The 21,651-nt window shown below is 42.1% G+C and overlaps 1 protein-coding gene across 1 annotated transcript; it reads left to right on the forward strand.

The window, feature by feature from the left end:
• The first annotated feature begins 1,860 nt into the window (after positions 1-1,860).
• LOC111236958 (actin filament-associated protein 1-like 2) lies at positions 1,861-19,900 on the forward strand. The gene is made up of 17 exons (XM_022765884.1): positions 1,861-1,876; positions 10,059-10,193; positions 10,564-10,641; positions 10,732-10,793; positions 11,737-11,848; positions 11,943-12,172; positions 12,352-12,498; positions 12,750-12,836; positions 12,962-13,031; positions 13,183-13,255; positions 13,352-13,439; positions 13,597-13,709; positions 13,806-13,923; positions 15,693-15,780; positions 17,720-17,886; positions 18,375-18,485; positions 19,302-19,900. Exons 1-17 carry the CDS (start codon positions 1,861-1,863, stop codon positions 19,326-19,328), a joined length of 1,722 nt encoding a protein of 573 aa, XP_022621605.1. The 3' UTR covers positions 19,329-19,900.
• The last annotated feature ends 1,751 nt before the right edge of the window (positions 19,901-21,651 follow it).

Consider the following 21,651-nt stretch of genomic DNA (forward strand, 5'->3'; position numbering starts at 1 on the left):
ATACTGAGAGGATTTCAGCTTTGTTCTGATTGGTTGTGTTTTAGTGAGAGACAGGAAGTGGGTTGCTGTGACTAACACCATGAAGACACAAAGATTGTTCCATGTTTTGTTTTTTTTCTTTTTGTACATTTTGAGGTGTTTTATTGTTTTTATTGAATTATTTTAAGAGGCGGGGCGACTTCGTGGAGCCGTGTCGCTGTCGACGCTTCTGATAGGCTGATGCAACTGCCGTATGCATGATGTCATGATGATGATGTCATATTTTTATTTAACCTTTATTTAAATAGATTCATATAAGGACACAGTTGCAGGGTCCTGGCTCAGAGGCGCGGCGGGTGGTACTCTGGATTTGGACTCTGAGGTCAGACTGAGGTCAAAGGTCAGACTGAGGTCAGACTGGTTGACAGTGACTCGCCTGTCTGAAGCCGCCCTGCTGCTGTACATACAGAACCACTGAATGACAATATAATTATTGTTGTTGTTGTTTTCATATCTGGATGCAGGTGATGTAACAGATGAATGGTGATGTGAATGATTAACCATGAGTTATAATAAAGAGCATTTCTATTTGCTTTGAGCAGACTGTGTTCAACTTCCTCCTCGACTCTGGATTCACACGATGAACCACAGAAAGCTCCAGGTTTTATTTCATTCTGACAGTTTCACTCACAGACTGAATCTTATTCACTAAGAGGAGGAGGAGGAGCCAGGGTTCTCTGGAGCGCTGTGATTGGTCGGCCCAGCTGTGACGAGGTAAGAAGCTCTACGAACGTTCTCCAGGAGCGACGGAGAACACGTCGTACGAACCTCTTCTTTTCCAGTGACAGCCATGCTAGCAGCTCTGTGATGCTAACCCTGTCTGCTACACTTCATTTACAAGAGCAGATACATTAGAAGGAAACCAGACCAGATCATGCGTCTGTTAAGATAATGAGGAAATGTTCATTAACGTATTTATTTGGTAGGTCACTAACATGTTGACATTGAACGTATCAGGAAATCCTCCTGTAGTGACTCCAGCTTCATTAAACTGGTTCTGGTTCGGTTCTGACTCTGACAGATCCTGGTTCAGGTTTAACGCACGTTAACGTTTATTTCCGTGACCTGAACCAGAATGCTGCTGCTGTCTGAACCACAGACGGAGCTCTGGATGTGAACTCTGGTCAAAACAAACAGAGAGAAAAGAAAGGAAAAGAACACGATGCAGTTTAACGTCTCATCGGGCTTCATTCACCAACCTTTCATTAGAGGACATTTACACACTGTCAGTTTTCTTATGCTGGATTTGTTCTGAGGTGAGAGCAGAATCTACACACACTCCAGAGTCTCACGAGTTCTGACGTGTTTGAGAAAAATAAGTGGTTACTGCGTTTTCTTCTCTTCTACAGTTCTATGATATTATATTATTTAAATTACAATAATATTTTTGTCATGTATAATATTTTTTTTAATAAGTTTTGTTATTTTACAAAGCATTATGGTCTTTTAAAATGAATTACATCTTTCTGTCTGCGGGGGGTTTGGATTGTTTGAAATCTGGTTCACAGCAGCTTCGAGGTTATAAAACTGAAACTTCAATAAAACCTGGAAACACGGGGGCAATGAAATAACTTTGTGAACCTACAGATTCAGTGAGCATGTTGTCTTTGACTCCCTCTCCCTCCCTCCCTCCCTCCCCTCATACATAATGAGTGTGCTGGTCCGTCCTCTCTCTCCTCCCTCATCAGAGGCGGGACTCGACTCCTTCACACACAGTTCACTGAGGAGAGAGCAGCAGGACGAGTCGCTCTGTGGTTTGATGGTTCGGACTCTTCAGCAGAGAAATGAGACTGAGGATCGGCAGCGACTGAAGCCACAGACATGGACAAACAGAAAGGTACCGACCTCATCACACACCTGTTCACCTGCCGACTGTAGGACAGACAGAGAGCTCAGGGCCGCTGAGGTTTCACTGTCGCCGTCCAGATGTTTCACATGGGAGAAAAAGACTTTTACATTTAATACAAATCTGTGTCTGGGACAATGATCTTATCTCTCGTCTGTTCTGTGCATCACATGGAAAACATTCACAGGAAGACGATCTGTGAGTTCATGAAGTTTTATATTTTAGATGTGAAACAGTAGAAACACAAATGTCACCTTTGACCTTTTATAAGAGCTGATGTGAGTTTACTGATCTATGTGTGAGTTGTGGTAATTACGCTTTTTACTGTAGCATTTACAAGCGGCGTACAAACGTGTAATAAATGGTTTTTAACAAAGTTATAATCAGATATAAAGACATTTTAAGTGTTTCATCATGTGTTTGTACAGCAGCTTCCACAGAGTCAGAGCTGCTAACGAACACAGTGATGAACTCTGAGATCTGCTGCTTTACAGTCTGTTAGAAACCAGTCGTTATTTACACGTCCCAGTCCAGTCTCAGTCTCTAAGGGATTTAAAGCATCATCGTCTGCGTTATCAATAATGTTACACATAATAATAAGAGAGGGAGTGAAAAATAAAATAAAGATTGTTCACGAGTCACAAATCTCCAGTTGAGTCGAGTGTCAAGTCGCTGTAGCTGCGTCCCAATTGGCAGGAAGTGGTCGACGAGCTTACTGTAGCGTCGCAGAAGCGCGGCTTTCACAAAAAAACTTTTAGTTTTGCGTCTCTTGGTTTTAACAGTCGACCCATCAGCTGTTGCTCTGAGCTGAAACACAACCCTGACATTTTACAGTGTGATCCTCTCTGTTGGTGTTTGCTGACCAGTTACATCACAGCGACCACACTGTCCCATTTCAAACGCGTCCTTCTCTTCCTGGACAACGAAGGCTCCAACAGGTGGATCCTTCATGGTCCAACATATCCCAGGATTCATTGCTCTCCAGTAATGAAAGCAAACAACACCAACATGGCGCCGGAGGATCACACTGTTGTTGTGTTTCAGCTCAGTTCAACAGCCAACGTTACAACTGTTAAAACCAAGAGACGCAAAACAAAAAGTGTTACTGAAAAAAAGTGTTGTCCGGGTTGCTAGGCGACGGGATCCATGTTTTGGACGCAATGGTAAGTCCTCCGTAGACCAGAGCGTCTGGTTTCAGTTCGGCCTTCGTGTCTACGAACTGCCACACCTTCGAGTCCTTCCCTGAACTGAGACACAACGTCAAACCTGTTGATGTCACGAATTCCTACAAAATATATTCATTCGTTCATCAGATGAAAACAGGTCATTTCACTCAGAGGTGTGACAGAGTAAAGTGCTGTCAGCGCCCCCCACAGGCAGCAGGGTTCGTCACAGCCTCGGTACCGATCCACTACGTCCTGATGGTTCACAGTCGTCAGGTGGAGGAAAGGTCATGGGGTCATTAGGGTTCAAACTCTCACTAATTTAGATGAGACGAGAGCTGGATATTTCTGTTGAGAGGTCTCACTCTGATGTAAAATGTTGAACCGACGTATGGAGTCAAACCTCTGTCATCATCAGTTACACCCAGTGACCCGTCCGTCTGCTTTATCACAACGATGGTATGTTAACTACAGCTACACAACAATCGGAAACACCCGTCTGTCCTCCTGCTCCTCCTCCTCCTCCTCCTCATCATCATCATCACTTCCTCCTCCTGCTGCTCTCAGGAGACGGAGCTAATAGACTGTTTACATTCAGTAGATCTGTGTGTGTGTGTGTGTGTGTGTGTGTGTGTGTGTGTGTGTGTGTGTGTGTCTCTAGACCGACAATTTCAGCATTTTTCTCTCATTACAGCTCTGACTAACGGCTGCAGTTAGTTTGAGTGTCGTGACTTCAGCGTTACCAAATTAAATCTGAGATTTTTTTATTTCATTTTCAGTTTGAAAAAAACTGATGAAATAAACCAATTAGATATAAATTATTAATGTGTTAATAAAGTTTTTTTTGTCTGTCACAAGTCGATGAGTTTCCAAACAGCTGTGTCCTGGCAGAGGAAAGTTTTCACCACTGTTACTGTTCCATGTTAAGACTTAGAGACTCCGTACAGCTGCAGAGCTTCACTCACAATCCTCCTGTTTTTAAGTTTCCATCCAGGGATAGTTGTCTGTACGTCCATGACACACTGCGAACAGGAAGTGGTAGTACTGAATTCAGCTCATTCATTTTTTAATTTGAACAAATAGAAGCCAAAGGGACTCAGTTTTATTCCACAGGAGACAAACAACGATTCATGCAGAATGTGAACGTTAAGGTCTGTTAGTGGTAGGAGTTAACGTCTACCCCAAAATGTTTATATATATATACAAGCTCATAATTTTTTTAACATTTAAAATACAGATGTTTTCTAATACAGCTGTTGAAGAGTGAAGATGATCACAGCTGTGAGTCACAAACAGCAGCTCAGTATATAAATGTTTCTGCTGTCCTATATTTACCAACCAGATGATGAAAGAGAAAGCTGCTCCACACCCTGCAACACACACACACACACACACACACACACACACACACACACACACACACACACACACACACACACACACACAGTATGGTGGAATCCCATCTTTCAGCTAATTTGAGGGTTTGGTTTTTATGGTAAAGCATCTTATACAGCACTAAAATACACACACACACACACACACACACACACACACACACACACACACACACACACACACACACACACACACACACACACACACACACATAGGTTTTTAACTTCGGTCTGTTACAGGATGTTTTTTTCTTTCTTTCAAAGCAGCTTTTACTGAAAGAAAAGAGAGAAATGTGAATGATGAGAAGTTGTTTATTACAAACACATTTTATTTTCCCGTCTGTGCACCGACGTCTTTTGGTCTCATCAGTTCAGGTTCAGTGCAGACGTGTGTGTTCTGTGTATCCACAGTGAAATAACAGCGACTCAGGTTGTTTGTTTACCTGTTTATTTGAACTGACAATTAACTGAGGCAATTACAATCACTTTATAAGACATAAGCACAGATTCATGTCTAAGTCTAGTTACTGAAAGATGAATAAGGAGGACGTGTGTCCAGGTTTTATAGTAGTTGTGTAGTTTTTGATTGATTTGTTGTTGCTACCAGAATGAGATCATTGTGTAATTGTGTGTGTGTGTGTGTTTGTGTGTGTTTGTGTTTGTGTGTGTGAGTGTGTGTGTGTTCTGCAGCATCAAAGCCGGAGACAGGAAGTGAAGTTGATGCTCAGATAAGCAGCGTTCAGTAACACAAACTCCGTCTGTCTGTGTGAACCGTGTCTCCTGGTCTCTGAGCAGCACAGTGTTGTTGTTGTGTTGTTGTTGACGTGCTGTGGGTGTGCGAGGTATGTACGGCTCCCTGTTTAAAAACAGCAGCCGGCCGATAAGCAGAGCCGTAGGATCCTTAAAATCAGCAGCGAGGAGTTAATCAGAAACATTTAACCTCCGTCTCCCACTCAGCTCCGAGCGAACGCACTCGCTCTGTCCGTCTGAATGGAGCTGCAGCAACAATCAGCGACTGTTTCCACCGTGTTCGCTCTGCATTTCTCACATTTCCCCTCCCTCTGATGATAATTCAGGCTGTTCAGGGATCAGCTCAGTCACACTTCATTCATTCAGTCCAGCTCTGTCCCAACAGCAGCAGAAAACAACGCTTCACGTCAGTCCTCATTTTTCATATAAGAATAGTCTCTGTTATGATTCAGAGAAACTAAAAAATAAACAGATGATATGAGGTTGTTCCAGAAGTCTTTCAGAAGGTTCTAGTGGTCATTGATCAAGGGGTTCTTGAAGTTGTCCATTAGGAGGTTTTGGCGGTTATATAGCAGAAGTCTTTTGGGACGTTCTAGTGGTCAGAAATTTGACTTTTCTTAATGAGGTTCCAGTCATCCTTAAAGTGGTGATATAAGAGGTTCTAGGGGTGGTTTAGGTGGTTCTGGTGGTCAGAAATATTGGTGTTTTTGGAGGTTCTTGTAGTGCCTGAAGTGTTTTTGTAGTCATGTAGGAAGTTCTAGTGTTTACTGAAGATGTTCTAGTGAGGGGAGTCTCCTGAGGAGGTTCTAGTCGTCCTTAAAGACATTCTAGTGGTGATGTAGGAGGTTCTAGTGGGTGGTTAACGTGGTCAGAACCTTGGCTATGGAGGTTCTTTTGGAGATTCTTGTAGTTCCTGAAGTGTTGTAGTTGGTTCTAGTTGTCCATCAGGAGGTTTCCGTGGTCATGTAAGAAGTTCTAGTGTTTACTGAAGATGTTCTAGTGGGAGGCGAATCTTGAGGAGTTTCTAGTTGCCCTTAAAAGATGTTTTATTGGTGAAGCAGGAGGATCTAGGGGTGGTTTAGGTGGTTCTGGTGGTCAGACGGAGGTTCTAAAGTTCCTTTTGGTGGCTGTAGTGATCCTTTACATGGTTATAGTGGTCATTACGGAGGTTCTCATCACTGAAGAGTGATCATTAATAGGGTTGTTTTAGGTGGTTTTAGTTGTCTGGAGGAGGTTCTTGTCGTCCTTAAAGTCATTCTAGTAGTCATATTAGAGTGTTAGGTTCCTCCTGGTGGTTCTAGTGATCCAGGGTGATAGCGGTCCTTGAGGAGATTTTATGGTCATTTAGTATGTCCTAGTTAAGGAGGTTCAAAGTGTCTTTTAGATGGTTGTAGTTTTGAAGGTTCTGGTGGTCCATGGTCAATGTCCTGTGGGTGGTTCTGGATGCGGTCCTAAGGAAGTTTGCCGGGTCCTTTTGGTTGTTTTAGAAATCACGAAGAGCTGCTGCAGGTAGTTCCAGGAGTTCTCTTCATCCTTTAGGATATTGAATTGATCCAGGTTCTAGAGATTGTTTAGGATGTGCCAGGAGTCACCGAAGAGGTTCTAGTGCTGTAGGTGGTTCTTATGGTCAGTGCAGAGGTGGTTCTAGAAGTTGTTTCGGTTAAAGGAGGAGGTTGCAGAACTTTTTTAAACAGATCAAACATCAGTCAAATCAATGAAAAATTCCCTGTTTGTGGAGAATTTTCTGTCAGTGTTTGTTCAGTATCATTTTTTACTTCCTGATTCCCAATTTTGTGCAGGGACCTTGAGTTTTTAAGTGACATCACACCACACACACACACACACACAAACACACACACACACACACACACACACACATACTGTGTCTTTATTCTGTGTTAAACATTAGCAGCATCCAGCAGCTTATCAGTGTGTATCCTGTCACATCAGTTAACATGTCAGGGTCAGAACGTCTGGGAAACTTTACCTGAACAGGTACAGAGCGTCATTATTCACTCATTAACAGACGAATTCACCTGAACTGTTCTGGTTTTAAATCAACAGCTGCTTTTACAACAAACGTCACATGAAGTTTTCTGTTGCTTAAATTTAGTTTTTAGTTTTTCATTTAATTGAACGTCTTTTAATTTGTTGAGAAAAGATAAAAAGTTTTCCCATTCACTTCAACACAGAGTTTAATCACAGCAGCATCTAGTGGTCATTAGAGGAGCTGCACCTGAACGCACCTCAGTTTTGACCACAACACTTGAACTAATTGATATAAATGGTAATACTTCATTTAAAGTCCCAATTTTTCATTAAAAGTGTTTCAATACAGAGACTAATGATGGACAGACACTAAATCTGAGTTATTGTTTGTGATCATTCATTTATTGCATAAATAAGGACGTAACAACACAAACCTAGATATTACTGGAGTGTGTCAAAGGTGCTAATATATATCAAGAGCTCCGTCCACAGGAACGAAGGAAAGTTACTAAATAAGAAGAAGAAGAACATCAAAATAGTTAAATAAATAATAACAATTACAAAACATGAACAAACAAATAAATAAAAATAAATCTGAGTTTTTAAACTTTTGTGATGCTTTTGATTTTACCTATTTGTTTCCACATAAAGAAATATAAATACTATAAAAGCTCGACAGACACATGCGCCTTTATGTATTAACTATATATTAAATATATACTTTCATGTGAATTAAAAACAGAAGCCTGTGCAGGAAATGTAACTGAGGTCAGTAAATAATGATAAATAAAATTATTTATATGCTTATAAAAAAATGAGCAAAGATCACTTTTTATTGTGTTGAATGTTTATACAGATGATTTTCACCTGACTTTCAGGGTTTCTGTGTAAAATAATATTGAATAATATTAATTTGTAGTTTAGTTTAATCTTTTTCTTTCTGCATCGTAGCTGCTATGATTCATTTTGTTTATAGTTTTTTTTTCAGATAAATTAAATTTACAAACAAAATACAACAAACACTAAAGTTAAAAGGTTCAGTCTGTCACCATGACAACGTCACAACCTCCAAGATACAGTCACAAAACTTTACAGGTGTAGGTGAGATTGAAATAGTTGATGTCTCTGGTTTTATTCACAGGAAAAGTGAGAATAATATTTTCCAGGAGTTAAAGATTAAAGACGAGATGAGACAGAAATAAAGACAGTTTGTCTCTGTGTGTGTGTGTGTGTGTGTGTGTGTGTGTGTGTGTGTGTGTGTGTGTGTGATACTGTAATCAAACATGAGTCCTGGCTCTGATCCACTGTCAACAGATGACTCAGTGTTACATAGATCAGATAAAGTCTTCTTCACTCTTCCCCTGACGTTTCCTCTGTGACTCTGAGAGCTGGTGGAGGAAGAACTCAGATACTTTCACTTCATTTTTTGATTTCACACAAATCAGAAATCAAAATAGAATACAAACATAATGACAGTAATGGGTGAAAATGGGACACCACAATAAACTTCAAAAACTGCCTTTACAAATATTATTTCAGCCACAAAACACCTCAATCCTAAAACCCTAAAGAGAAAAACTGACTGATCGAAAACATCTGTCCCATCAGTCCCATCGAAAACATCTGTCCCATCAGTCTATATGTCAGTTTAATGGGCAAGATACACAACCAGCAATAAATGGCAGATAAAAAATAACAATAACAGTCGTAGCTCAGTAGAGAAACCAAGTCTCCATCTTTCAGCGAACACAAATTCTAGTAGCAACTGCTGCTTTCAGTACTTTACTTTACCCCAGTAAAAGTACTTATACTCTGTAAAAGTTATGCATTAAAAATGTTACCTAAGTATGTAAGTATAATCAAAATATACTTAAAGTGTTAAAAGGAAACGTACTTAATGCAGAAACGTCCCATGTGACTGTTACACCATCATATATAGATTATTATCACTGATACATTCATGTAAAAGCAACATTTTACTGATGTAGTTGGTTTTATTTATTTTGTACAGGACTGAAACTAATGATTATTTTCATTATGGATGAATTTTCTGATTATTTTCTCCATGAATTAATTGATTATTTTGTTTCTAAAAAAAATCCAAAAATAAAATCAATTTAAAGATGAACAGATAAATTAAAATTATTAAAAAGAAAAGCAGCAAAATTTCTCACTTGAGAAGCTGGAGCCATGAAAAGTCTTTAAATGATTATTAAAATTGTGTTAATTAACTAATGGATTAGTTAATTGACCAGTTTTTTCAGCTCTTCTTTCATCAGCATGTTTATTATCATATTTGTGTAATAAGTAATTAAGGTATCATTAGTAAAATGTAAAGAAATGTACTGGAGTAGAAATGTAAAGTAACATAAAAAGAAAAGTACTTCAAAATGTCACATTAAAGCTCCGTGTTTCTTCTTCTGTGTTTTATTTGAAGTGTTGATCCATCAGAAGATATAAAAACCATCTCAGTGTAGTTTTACATCTCCTCTCTCAGGCTTCTCTCTGGAGCTCTAGTAACAACAGGTCGGTGAGCCAATCAGAAGAGAGGAGGCTCTGAGCCTCTCTTCTGATTGGCTGACTGTTTTCTGAGTGATCCAATAAAAATAAAGCAGACTCCAGGTAAAAACACTCAGAGAAACCAAATCCTGCAAGGTTTGGATGGTGGGTCCAGGTGGGCGGGGCTTGGTGACTGCTTTGTTGTGACATCACAAAGTTCCAGAAGTCCTGACGGCTGGTTTTAAGGCTCAGTTTCTGAATACAGGCTGTGTGCATTTCTCTGTGGACTGAGGCTTTGATACTTTCACAGTATTAAGATAGAGTCTGTCTGTCTGTCTGTCTGTCTGTCTGTCTGTCTGTCTGTCTGTCTGTCCTCAGTTCTGGCCAAGCTGATCTGGGATCTGCAGTCCTTCCTGTCTGTTCTGGACTCAGAGAATCTGAGTTACATCGCTCAGGCTCAGAAGAAATCCATCTCAGAGCTGCTGTCCAGACTGCAAACACACGACACTCCAGGTACTAGTACTACTGATACTACTACTACTGATACTACTGATACTACTGATAGTACTACTGCTTGTGCGGAATAAGATAACTCTGAGAGACACAACAACATTTCGAGCTGTGACTGTTGTTTTGAACCTCCGGGCCTCCGTAGATAAAACTGCTGCTGTAACTTCAGAGTCTGTTTGACATTTGAAACACAGTGAAGTTAAAGCTGCTGTTCACTGATACACGTGTGTGTGTGCGTGTGTGCGTGTGTGTGTGTGTGTGTGTGTGTGTGTGTGTGTGTGTGTGTGTGTGTGCATGTGCGTGTGCGTGTGCGTGTGCGTGTGTGTGTGTGTGTGTGTGTGTGTGTGTGCGTGTGTGTGTGTTGTGTTTCCAGTGGAAGATGCTGAGTACATGATCATGAGCTGTCCATCATCGTCTCCTAGCAACGAGCTGACAGACACACCTGGGACAGGTAATGCTGTTTTCTGATGTTTGTATGTGTGAAGATCCAGTCGAGTTAAAGTGAAAGTTTGTTTGTTTGTTTGTTTGTTTGTTTGTTCAGATGATGTCCGGTCGTCTGAGCTGGACTCAAAGCAGGACTCATCTCTCTGGCTGAGGAACGGGGTGAGTCACCACACACACACACACACACACACACACACACACACACACACAGACAGTTCATAGGCAGCTCGTTTACATTGAGCTCATTTATTTGCAGATGTGGAGGAAAGTAACTAATTACATTTACTCCAGTAGCTCGAGTTAATATTGAACATTTCACTGCACTTCAGTCACTTTCCAGCGGTTGTCNACACACACACACACACACACACACACACACACACACACACACACACACACACACACACACATAGCTGCTAGCACCTGTCCAGAAAAGTAATTCGATTTTTAGAAAGAAACTAAAGGGGGAGGAGGGAGCTGGTCTGTGATGTGGGTCAGTAATGACAGACTGAGTCCTTCTGAGGTTTGGGAGGAGATGGCAGGGTTACTGTGTGTGTGTGTGTGTGTGTGTGTGTGTGTGTGTGTGTGTGTGTGTGTGTGTGTGTGTGTGTGTGTGTGTGTGTGTGTGTGTTGGAGGGAGTGACAGGATCTACAGTGTTTACATATGAAGCCATCTCCTCTATATCTGTCGTCCCATTGGCTGAGAGCTCTGCAGAGAGAGGAAGTGGTCACTGATGGCGGCTGATTAGCATCTGGTCTACGTGATGGATGGACAGAACACACACACACACACACACACACACACACACACACACACACAGACAGTTCATAGGCAGCTCGTTTACATTGAGCTCATTTATTTGCAGATGTGGAGGAAAGTAACTAATTACATTTACTCCAGTAGCTCGAGTTAATATTGAACATTTCACTGCACTTCAGTCACTTTCCAGCGGTTGTCATGGTGACCTCTCAGATTAACACTTCACATAAATCAACATAATAAAAGGAGAAGCTTGTGGTTTGCCTCCTGCTGCAGTGACAGGGTGAAGTTCACACGTGGCTCTAAAGCTCCACTTCCTGTTTGCTCTTCTCTTACATCCAGGGCCCCACGGTGCCGCCCCACCCTCCAGGAGGTCTAGGAGCTGATGATGATGAAGACACCTATGAGGAGGCGGAGCCCTACGTACCTGCTGACACGACCACGTCCAACACTGGTACCTACACACACACACTCACACACACACACACACACACACACACACAGAAACGTGTTAACGTACCAAAGATGACGGTGACCTTCATCTCCAGAGAGGGCGGAGTCAGACAGCAGTCACTACGAGTCGTACGGCGAGGAGGATGATGATGATGGGGACAGGGGGGGGCTGGTGAAGGACAGAGCTCACTACCTGCAGTGGAGCGCCTCTCAGCCCTGCCTTCGCCCCGCCCCCGAGTCCCGCCTCTGTGGATACCTGTGGAGGAGGAAGTGGCTCGGACAGTGGACCAAACAGCTGTTCATCATCAGGAACAGCATGCTCCTGGTGAGTGAGTGTGTGTGTGTGTGTGTGTGTGTGTGCAGCAGTACCTCTAAAGTCCACCAGAGGCTGCTGTGATCCATTCATGAATCCACCATCACTGATATATCTGTGTGTGTGTGTGTGTGTGTGTGTGTGTGTGTGTGTGTCAGTGTTATAAGTGTGCGCGGGACCTGCTGCCTCAGCTGGAGCTGAACCTGCGCGGCTGTCACCTGGTCTACAAGTCGAAGAGAGACGGGAAAATCCAGCACCAGCTCAAACTGGTTCTGCTGGGCTCCGAGTCTCTGGTGCTGGGATACAACAGCTTCGAGCAGGCCGACGAGTGGAGGAGGGTCAGCACACACACACACTCACACACACACACACACACACACACACACACAGTTCTTCTTCCACCACTACTCTCTTAAAACTGCTTTAAAACCCAAATACTTTAAAGACTATGAGAAACATGAATTTGAAATCAATTTTATAAATTTTAAATGTATCAGAACTTACACACGACTACCTTGAGATTTTATATTTATATATATAAATATATGTAATGTACATACAGTAGTTACTGTGTGTGGTTGTTGTGCAGGTGATAGAGGAGGTGAGTGTTGGAGGTGATGTCGAGACTCAGAGTTCATCGTCTCTGATCAGATCAGACCAGCTGCTGTCCTGCAGGGTGAGAGACACACACACACACACACACACACACACACACACACACACACACACACACACACACACACACACACACACACCTAAAGTCATGTGACCTTCCTGAATCCTTCCATGTCTCTGTCTCAGTCCAGTTCAGTCCAGATTGACTCTGAGGACGACAGACCTTCAGCTCGCCGCGGCCTCCACAAAGACAGAGGTACTGAAACTCTGAGGGTGAACTAATTATTGATTATGTCTTTGAAGTGATCACACGATGGTTCTACATCAGTGTCCGTCCCCGGCTCAGCTCGTCTCTGAGAACATGGACTTGTGACAGGTGAGGTGATCCAGGTGTTTGTTGCCGACAGGTTTCCTGAACGTGCTGATGAACTGTCAGTGGCAGAGTCTGCTGTGTCAGGTGGAGGCCGGTCTGCTCAACATGTCCGCAGAGGAGGAGGAGGAGGAGGAGGAGGAGGAGGAGGAGGGGGGAGGGGGGAGGAAGAGGGAGCGATCTCCTCAGTACACCGTCCAGCTCAGAGGGTGTGAGGTCCGAGCCGGGCCCGACACAGACCACTCCTACAGGATCACACTGAGCATGCTCGGTGACCAGGTGGCTGTGCTGGAGGTGAGTCCACGTGGCCGACAGTGTTTTCTCATAGAGTGAGGCGTTCAGGGAACATTGGTTAATTATACCATCTAACATAGGCTGTGTGTGAGGCGTTCAGGGGACATATTCACAGTGAATAATGTGGTTTTCACTCCTTCATCCCTCCGTCTCTCAGGTCAGTAGTTCAGAGGAGAAGGAGCGGTGGTTGAAGCTGCTGCAGGACGGAGCTGCCAATCACAGTTGCCATGACAACAACAAGGCACAGGAGCACACAGGTGGAGCTCTGAGGTGAGAGTCTGTTAACACGTCCCATACGTATGTTCCGTTCATCAGTGCACGTTGTCATGGTGATAGAGGCGATGTGGGTTATTCCTCCCTCCTCAGTGGGCTGCAGACCCGGAGGTTTCCCGCCTCCAACACCTACATGGACGACCCCTTCCACCTGAGCGGGACGGGCCGGAACCAGCCCGTCTACTCCAACACCTCCATCCTGGAGCACATAGTACGAGTCCTGCAGAACACACCACACTGCAGCTGTGTCCTTCCACAGCTGGATTTTATTATTGTTGTTGTTGTTGTTGTTGTTGTTGTTATTAGTAGTAGTAGTAGTAGTGGTGGTAGTAGTAGTAGTGGTAGTAGTCGTAGTAGTGGTAGTAGTAGTGGTAGTAGTAATTGTAGTAGTAGTAGTAGTAGTAGGGGTAGTAGTAGGAGTGGTCGTAGTAGTAGTAGTGGTAGTAGTCGTAGTAGTGGTAGTAGTAGTGGTAGTAGTAATTGTAGTAGTAGTAGTAGTAGTAGGGGTAGTAGTAGGAGTGGTCGTAGTAGTAGTAGTGGTAGTAGTCGTAGTAGTGGTAGTAGTAGTGGTAGTAGTAATTGTAGTAGTAGTAGTAGTAGTAGGGGTAGTAGTAGGAGTGGTCGTAGTAGTAGTAGTGGTAGTAGTCGTAGTAGTGGTAGTAGTAGTGGTAGTAGTAATTGTAGTAGTAGTAGTAGTAGTAGGGGTAGTAGTAGGAGTGGTCGTAGTAGTAGTAGTGGTAGTAGTCGTAGTAGTGGTAGTAGTAGTGGTAGTAGTAATTGTAGTAGTAGTAGTAGTAGTAGGGGTAGTAGTAGGAGTGGTCGTAGTAGTAGTAGTGGTAGTAGTCGTAGTAGTGGTAGTAGTAGTGGTAGTAGTAATTGTAGTAGTAGTAGTAGTAGTAGGGGTAGTAGTAGGAGTGGTCGTAGTAGTAGTAGTGGTAGTAGTCGTAGTAGTGGTAGTAGTAGTGGTAGTAGTAATTGTAGTAGTAGTAGTAGTAGTAGTGGTGGTAGTAGTAGTAGTAGTAGCGGTAGTAGTAGTAGCGGTGGTAGTAGTAGTAGTGGTAGTAGTAGTAGTAGTGGTAGTAGTAGTAGTAGTGGTAGTAGTAGTGGTAGTAGTAGTAGTGGTAGTAGTAGTAGTAGTAGTAGTGGTAGTAGTAGTAGTAGTAGTAGTAGTGGTAGTAGTAGTAGTAGTAGTAGTAGTGGTAGTAGTAGTAGTAGTAGTAGTAGTAGTAGTAGTAGTAGTAGTAGTAGTAGTAGTAGTAGTAGTAGTAGTAGTAGTAGTAGTAGTAGTAGTAGTAGTAGTAGTAGTAGTAGTAGTAGTAGTAGTAGTAGTAGTAGTAGTAGTAGTAGTAGTAGTAGTAGTAGTAGTAGTAGTAGTAGTAGTAGTAGTAGTAGTAGTAGTAGTAGTAGTAGTAGTAGTAGTAGTAGTAGTAGTAGTAGTAGTAGTAGTAGTAGTAGTAGTAGTAGTAGTAGTAGTAGTAGTAGTAGTAGTAGTAGTAGTAGTAGTAGTAGTAGTAGTAGTAGTAGTAGTAGTAGTAGTAGTAGTAGTAGTAGTAGTAGTAGTAGTAGTAGTAGTAGTAGTAGTAGTAGTAGTGGTATTTTTACTCGGTTGTTAGCAGTTGATAAAGAATCCGTCTGTCTCATTCTTGCAGACGTGATATCTCAGAAACACTTTGACAGAGCTGCCTCAGATTTGGCACAAACATTCACTAGGACTCAAGGATGAACTGATTAGATTTTGGTGGTCAAAGGTCAAAGGTCGAAGGTCAATGTGACCTCTCAAAACACTTTTTAGCCATTACTCAAGACTTCACGGCAATTATGACAAAATTTCACACGAATGGTTGATATTTTCTGTGACTCTGGATAAACAGGGATGTAAGCTGGAACTAGTCTGAGTGGCGGAGGGATACGACCACGAGGAGGTGGTTCTAGTTTTTGTCAGGACGTCAGTGTGTGTTTGCTCCGTGTCTCTTCTCTCAGCTCCACAGCTCTCAGGATTCAGTTCGCTGCAGCTCGGTGTCGTCCAAAGACTCAGCGACCTACAGCAACTCCGTCCACAGCAGCCACAGTGAGTCACATCACAGAACCTTTTAACGCTCGCCGTCGCCTCTCTGCCGGTTGCATCTCCCGCCTTTTAGTTCCGCACTCAGAGATGAGTGGGATCCTGAGAGCCTCGGGCAGCTNTAGTGGTAGTAGTAGTAGTAGTGGTAGTAGTAGTGGTAGTAGTAGTAGTGGTAGTAGTAGTAGTAGTAGTGGTAGTAGTAGTGGTAGTAGTAGTAGTAGTGGTAGTAGTAGTGGTAGTAGTAGTAGTGGTAGTAGTAGTAGTAGTAGTGGTAGTAGTAGTAGTGGTAGTAGTAGTAGTAGTGGTAGTAGTAGTAGTAGTGGTAGCGGTAGTAGTAGTGGTAGTAGTAGTGGTAGTAGTAGTAGTGGTAGTAGTAGTAGTAGTGGTAGTAGTAGTGGTAGTAGTAGTAGTGGTAGTAGTAGTAGTGGTAGTAGTAGTAGTAGTATTGGTAGTAGTAGTGGTAGTAGTAGTAGTAGTGGTAGTAGTAGTGGTATTAGTAGTAGTGGTAGTAGTAGTAGTAGTGGTAGTAGTAGTGGTAGTAGTAGTAGTGGTAGTAGTAGTAGTAGTAGTAGTAGTGGTAGTAGTAGTAGTAGTAGTAGTAGTAGTAGTGGTATTTTTACTCGGTTGTTAGCAGTTGATAAAGAATCCGTCTGTCTCATTCTTGCAGACGTGATATCTCAGAAACACTTTGACAGAGCTGCCTCAGATTTGGCACAAACATTCACTAGGACTCAAGGATGAACTGATTAGATTTTGGTGGTCAAAGGTCAAAGGTCGAAGGTCAATGTGACCTCTCAAAACACTTTTTAGCCATTACTCAAGACTTCACGGCAATTATGACAAAATTTCACACGAATGGTTGATATTTTCTGTGACTCTGGATAAACAGGGATGTAAGCTGGAACTAGTCTGAGTGGCGGAGGGATACGACCACGAGGAGGTGGTTCTAGTTTTTGTCAGGACGTCAGTGTGTGTTTGCTCCGTGTCTCTTCTCTCAGCTCCACAGCTCTCAGGATTCAGTTCGCTGCAGCTCGGTGTCGTCCAAAGACTCAGCGACCTACAGCAACTCCGTCCACAGCAGCCACAGTGAGTCACATCACAGAACCTTTTAACGCTCGCCGTCGCCTCTCTGCCGGTTGCATCTCCCGCCTTTTAGTTCCGCACTCAGAGATGAGTGGGATCCTGAGAGCCTCGGGCAGCTTGTCTGTTCCAGAGGCTGAGAGCTAAAGAGGACAGAGAGTTTACAGTCGAACGATCTTCCTGAGGAAATCAGGTCGGCTGAGTCTGTAACCTCTTTCAAGACTCTTCCTAAAACACACTTCTATCGGAGGTGTTACCTTCCCTTGACTTGCTTTATGTCTCTTAACCTTTGTGTCAACGATGCAACTTCTTTCCAGCTCATTACTCTGACTTTTACACAATTTTATGGTCAATAAACCTCATTGTTGAATTATCTGACCACAGTTACAATCAGAGGAACACAGATGTTTTAAATTTGAATAAAGCACCAAAACTTCAGTGAAAATAGTGATCATTAATATCATTTGCAAAAAGTGTTGTAAGGACCCCTCCATGTTAATTTCAGCCGATTATGTGAAATCTATTGATTTAACTGATTTTATTTTTTGCTCTTTGTCGATCACTTTGTAACATAGTGTTTGAAAAGTTCTCTATAAATAAAGAGTATTATTATTATTATTATAAAACCCTCCTTCATGTCACGGCCTGGAGACATGGCTGCGTGTAACATTAACATCTCATGGAAGTTGCTTTTTGGCCGGCAGGGACAAAACTACATTTCCCAGAACACCTGTGGCCGTGAGAAACAGATCTGTGTCTCCTCTGACGATTCGTGCAGGAATATCTTTGGTGAACGACAGTCAAGTGTCTGACTGTGCAGGACAAGTTAACAGTCTCTTTAACGTGTGTGTGGCTGTGGCTTCAGACAGGTACGCAGGTGAGGTGGAGCGAGGCGTCCAGAAGCTGGAGCTGACCATGAAGAGGACGGTGCAGCTGAGGGCGGGGTCGGAGATCAACCTGGCGTCGGCCGGGAAGCAAAACAAACGCACCTCTTTTAGACAGTCGCTGGCCATCTGCACTGAGCGCGCTCAGGTGGGAGGAGCTTCCACAGTCAACACACCAACACTCAGCTGACTTTAACTTAACCACACCTTTCATAGGATACATGCAGCAGCTTATTGATCATTGATCACTGATCGATTGGTCACTGACTTGGTGCACGTTCACACCGTTTACTCCCAAAATAAAACCAGTAGAAGAAGAAATGATCACTTGTCATTTGGGCTTCTGTACAAGAAATGGTAATCAATCAATAATCTAACTTTACATCTCATCTTTAAGTTAGAAAAGACGACATTTAATGACATAAGCATGAACATTATCAGCGTCTCTGCTGCAATATGAAGCATGAAAACTAAGAATATGACACTAAATGCTACAAACGCTTCCTGCTCTGGATCAGCAACATCAGTTAGATATGTACACACTGGGTTTCTGACACACTCTGCTCACCGGTTTCACTGGTTTCACTGGTTTCACTGGTTTCACTGGTTTCACCCTGCTGGTCTGTGCTGGCCCAGGTTGGCTTCCTGAACCCTCTGCTGCGACGGACGGCCTCGGCTAAGAACTCTCTGAGACGAGCTCCGTCAGCGCTCTTCATCGAGCACGGGAGGGTTTTCCAGAGGCGGAAGGTGAGCGTCACACAGACTCTGCTGTTTACCTGAGTTCACCTGCCTGTTAGCGCTCCGGCTTCCACGTCTCTACTGCTGGGCTTACAAAAACCACAAACTTTATATTCCTGATTTCAGATCATTTGATAAAGAAAGAAAAAGAAATCAGTGACATGATAAATGTTTCATCAGTCAAATAATCGCACAAAGACTCGACAGAGAATTTTAATATTTTGGGACAAACTGTTGATTTGATCCAGACTGTGGCGTCTCACTCTGTTCAGAAGTCTGGAGACGAACCTGTGAGGAGGGAAAATCAGATGTTGATGTTTTTGCACCTTGCCTCATGCCAACGTCATCTTGACATATAAAATACCGTCATTCTGATCTGCTCAACGTCACAGCGTCAGTTAGCCAACGTCGGGTTTTAACATCAACCTGTTTTTCAATTCCTGGCAAAAGGAGCCTTATAGTAACTCATGAATAAATGATGATGTAATTTACACTTTACTATAAGGCTCCTTTTACCAGTTGTAAATGGTAGAAACTCATTAGTCACATTAATGAATATTATAAGCATTAACTTGCCAAATAGTGAGCCTGCATCAATGTATGAAAACTGTGTTATAACTTGTTTATAATTGTTTATTTACGATTTAGAAAGTGTAAACAACTGAATTAATAACCTCCTTTTAAACCTTTTATAAATCCTTTATAAGGGCCGTCTGATTGTAAAATGGTTTTTCCAATAGGAAACAGCTGAATATGAATTTAGTTGCTAAATATTCTTCATGTATTACACAGTTAACTCTGTTGTTGTTGTTGTTGTTTTCACAGGAATGGGAAACCAAAGCTGCAGCTTGACACCAGCTGTTCAACATCACATCCACAGACGACCTGACGACTCCGACACTGTGGATGTCACTTAAAGAGACAAGCTTATAACTCAGTGTCTGCGTCGGCCTCTCTGACGGCTCTAACCACAGGCTTTGACATGTACGCTCACTGAGCACTTTATAAGGAACACCTGTTCACCTGCTTCTTCCTGCATTCATCCAATCAGCCAATCATGAAGCGGCAGTTTAAAATCCTTCAGATCCCGATCAGGAGCTTCAGTTTCACATCTGACCGTGACGTGGTTGTTGGAGTCAGACGAGCTGGTTTGAGGTGGATGGACAATTCCTGTCACCAAGAACAGAAACCTGATGCTGCAGAACACCTCTGGGATGTGGTCGAACAGGAGACATCAGCTGGTGGATCCATGACATGGAGAGCTGAGGAAAGACCGAGTGTTAGTCAGGTGTTCCTAATAAAGTGCTCACCGAGTGCACAGACTAAGGCTCTAACTTAATCTTTCCATATGCTGTTGTGAATCTCTGATAAACCAAAGAAATCAAACAGTTTCTGCAAACACGATAAATGCACGATAAACTGCACACACACACACACACAGCACAATGTCTTTATTAACATTTTACTTTACCTGTTAACCACTAATCTGGGTTGATTTTTGTCCAGTTGAAGGTTTTTGTATTTCAATAAACAACATGTTAATAAGCTCCATCACAACAATATGTCGGTACTTAAGAATCCAGTGTTCAATCACACGCTGCCATGGACGGACTATGAGACTGAGATCATGGGCACAGACACATAAAGGTGTGTCTGTCTCTTTGTAGTTGTTTTATTTTTTGTAGTTATTTAGTGTCTCTTTGTAGTTGTTTTGTCTTTTTGTAGTTGTTTTATTTTTTGTAGTTATTTAGTGTCTCTTTGTAGTTGTTTTGTCTTTTTGTAGTTGTTTTATTTTTTGTAGTTGTTTTCTGTCTCTTTGTAGCTGTTTAGTGTCTCTTTGTAGTTGTTTTGTGTCTCTTTGTAGCTGTTTAGTGTCTCTTTGTAGTTGTTTTGTGTCTCTTTGTAGCTGTTTAGTGTCTCTTTGTAGTTGTTTTGTGTCTCTTTGTAGTCGTGTTGTTTCTATGTAGTTGTTCAGGGGCCCTGGCGGCCCCTGGCCCTGTACCCAGGAGACCCGTTCATTAATCCGTCCATGGACGCAGCAGCAGACAAACATGACAGCGTGCCGACTTCAGTCGCAGTCTGCTCAGATATTTTCCAAATGAGCGGTCATTTCCTGCTTCCTAACTGAACCTGGGTGTGTTCAGTGTGAAAATGTTTTGCAGATTTTCTTCCATAATTAAATATTGTGCTCTCAAATCGAGCCGCAGTCTCTGAGATGTGTTTGGTCCTGTTTGTTGGGTGTGTCAGGATTTCCTTCATCTGTAACACTGTGATGGAAGTTTGTTGTCCTGCTGTGTAAAACTCTTCATTTGTCTGCTCTCTGTTCAGTATCATGACTCACTGTTGTGAACTTCAGGTCGCATGTTTGTTTGAATTAGTTATTCTTGTGTTGTTTAATCCACATGGTCTTTATTTGATGTGAATGTCTGTAATAACTGAAGCAGTTTTTTTTTATCTGTTCTCACTATGATCAGCACAATGTTATTTTATACATATGACTATGAATCATTGATTATTACCATGACGATCATGTATTTGTATCGTTTTTATATTTACTGAATTTTATAATCTCAGGTGAATGTTTCTTTGTTGATGTTGAACTAAACACTGACCTGTAAAATGATACTGTAATATTAAAAAACTGAATTTTAATATCTTTCACTTTAGCTGTTAGATGAATGGGTAACACTTTATTTTAAGTCCAATAATTTAGCATTTATAAACACTATATAAACATGTAATAAATGTAGTTGTAAGCAGATTTAAATTATATAGATAAATTGCCATCACAGAATGAAGTAGAGTTATTAGCAAAGATTAATTAAACATTTAGATATGATTACAGCCGCATTATAGTCTGTTATAAACCAGTTATTACATGTTTTTTATTGATATAAATGTGAAATCAGGGAACTTAGTGATAAATGTGTGTGTCCTTGTCTGAGAAAATTCAGATATATTTTACTATATGCATTATGTTCATGGTTGGATAAGAGCACAGTCGGATGAGGTCAGGAAACTAAACCACTTTTCTTTGTACTTAATACTTAAGTGTCTTATTTATCTCAGTGGTTTGTTGATGCCACATTTGTTCTGTATGTTTATTCTTTTATATATTACATGTTCCTGCGTGTTGCTCTGTGTTTATATTTGTTGAGCTCAAGACAAATTTCCA

Source organism: Seriola dumerili, unplaced genomic scaffold (assembly GCF_002260705.1).
Source record: "Seriola dumerili isolate Sdu_G_001 unplaced genomic scaffold, Sdu_1.0 BDQW01000783.1, whole genome shotgun sequence".
In the NCBI taxonomy this organism is placed as follows: Eukaryota; Metazoa; Chordata; class Actinopteri; order Carangiformes; family Carangidae; genus Seriola; species Seriola dumerili.

Bases quoted from the DNA above. Each gene is read 5' to 3' on its own strand.
- LOC111236958 (XM_022765884.1), top strand. The intron at 12,499-12,749 runs GTCAGCACACAC...GTTGTTGTGCAG, and splicing joins AGGCCGACGAGTGGAGGAGG to GTGATAGAGGAGGTGAGTGT. The intron at 15,781-17,719 runs GTGAGTCACATC...CTGTGGCTTCAG, and splicing joins CTCCGTCCACAGCAGCCACA to ACAGGTACGCAGGTGAGGTG.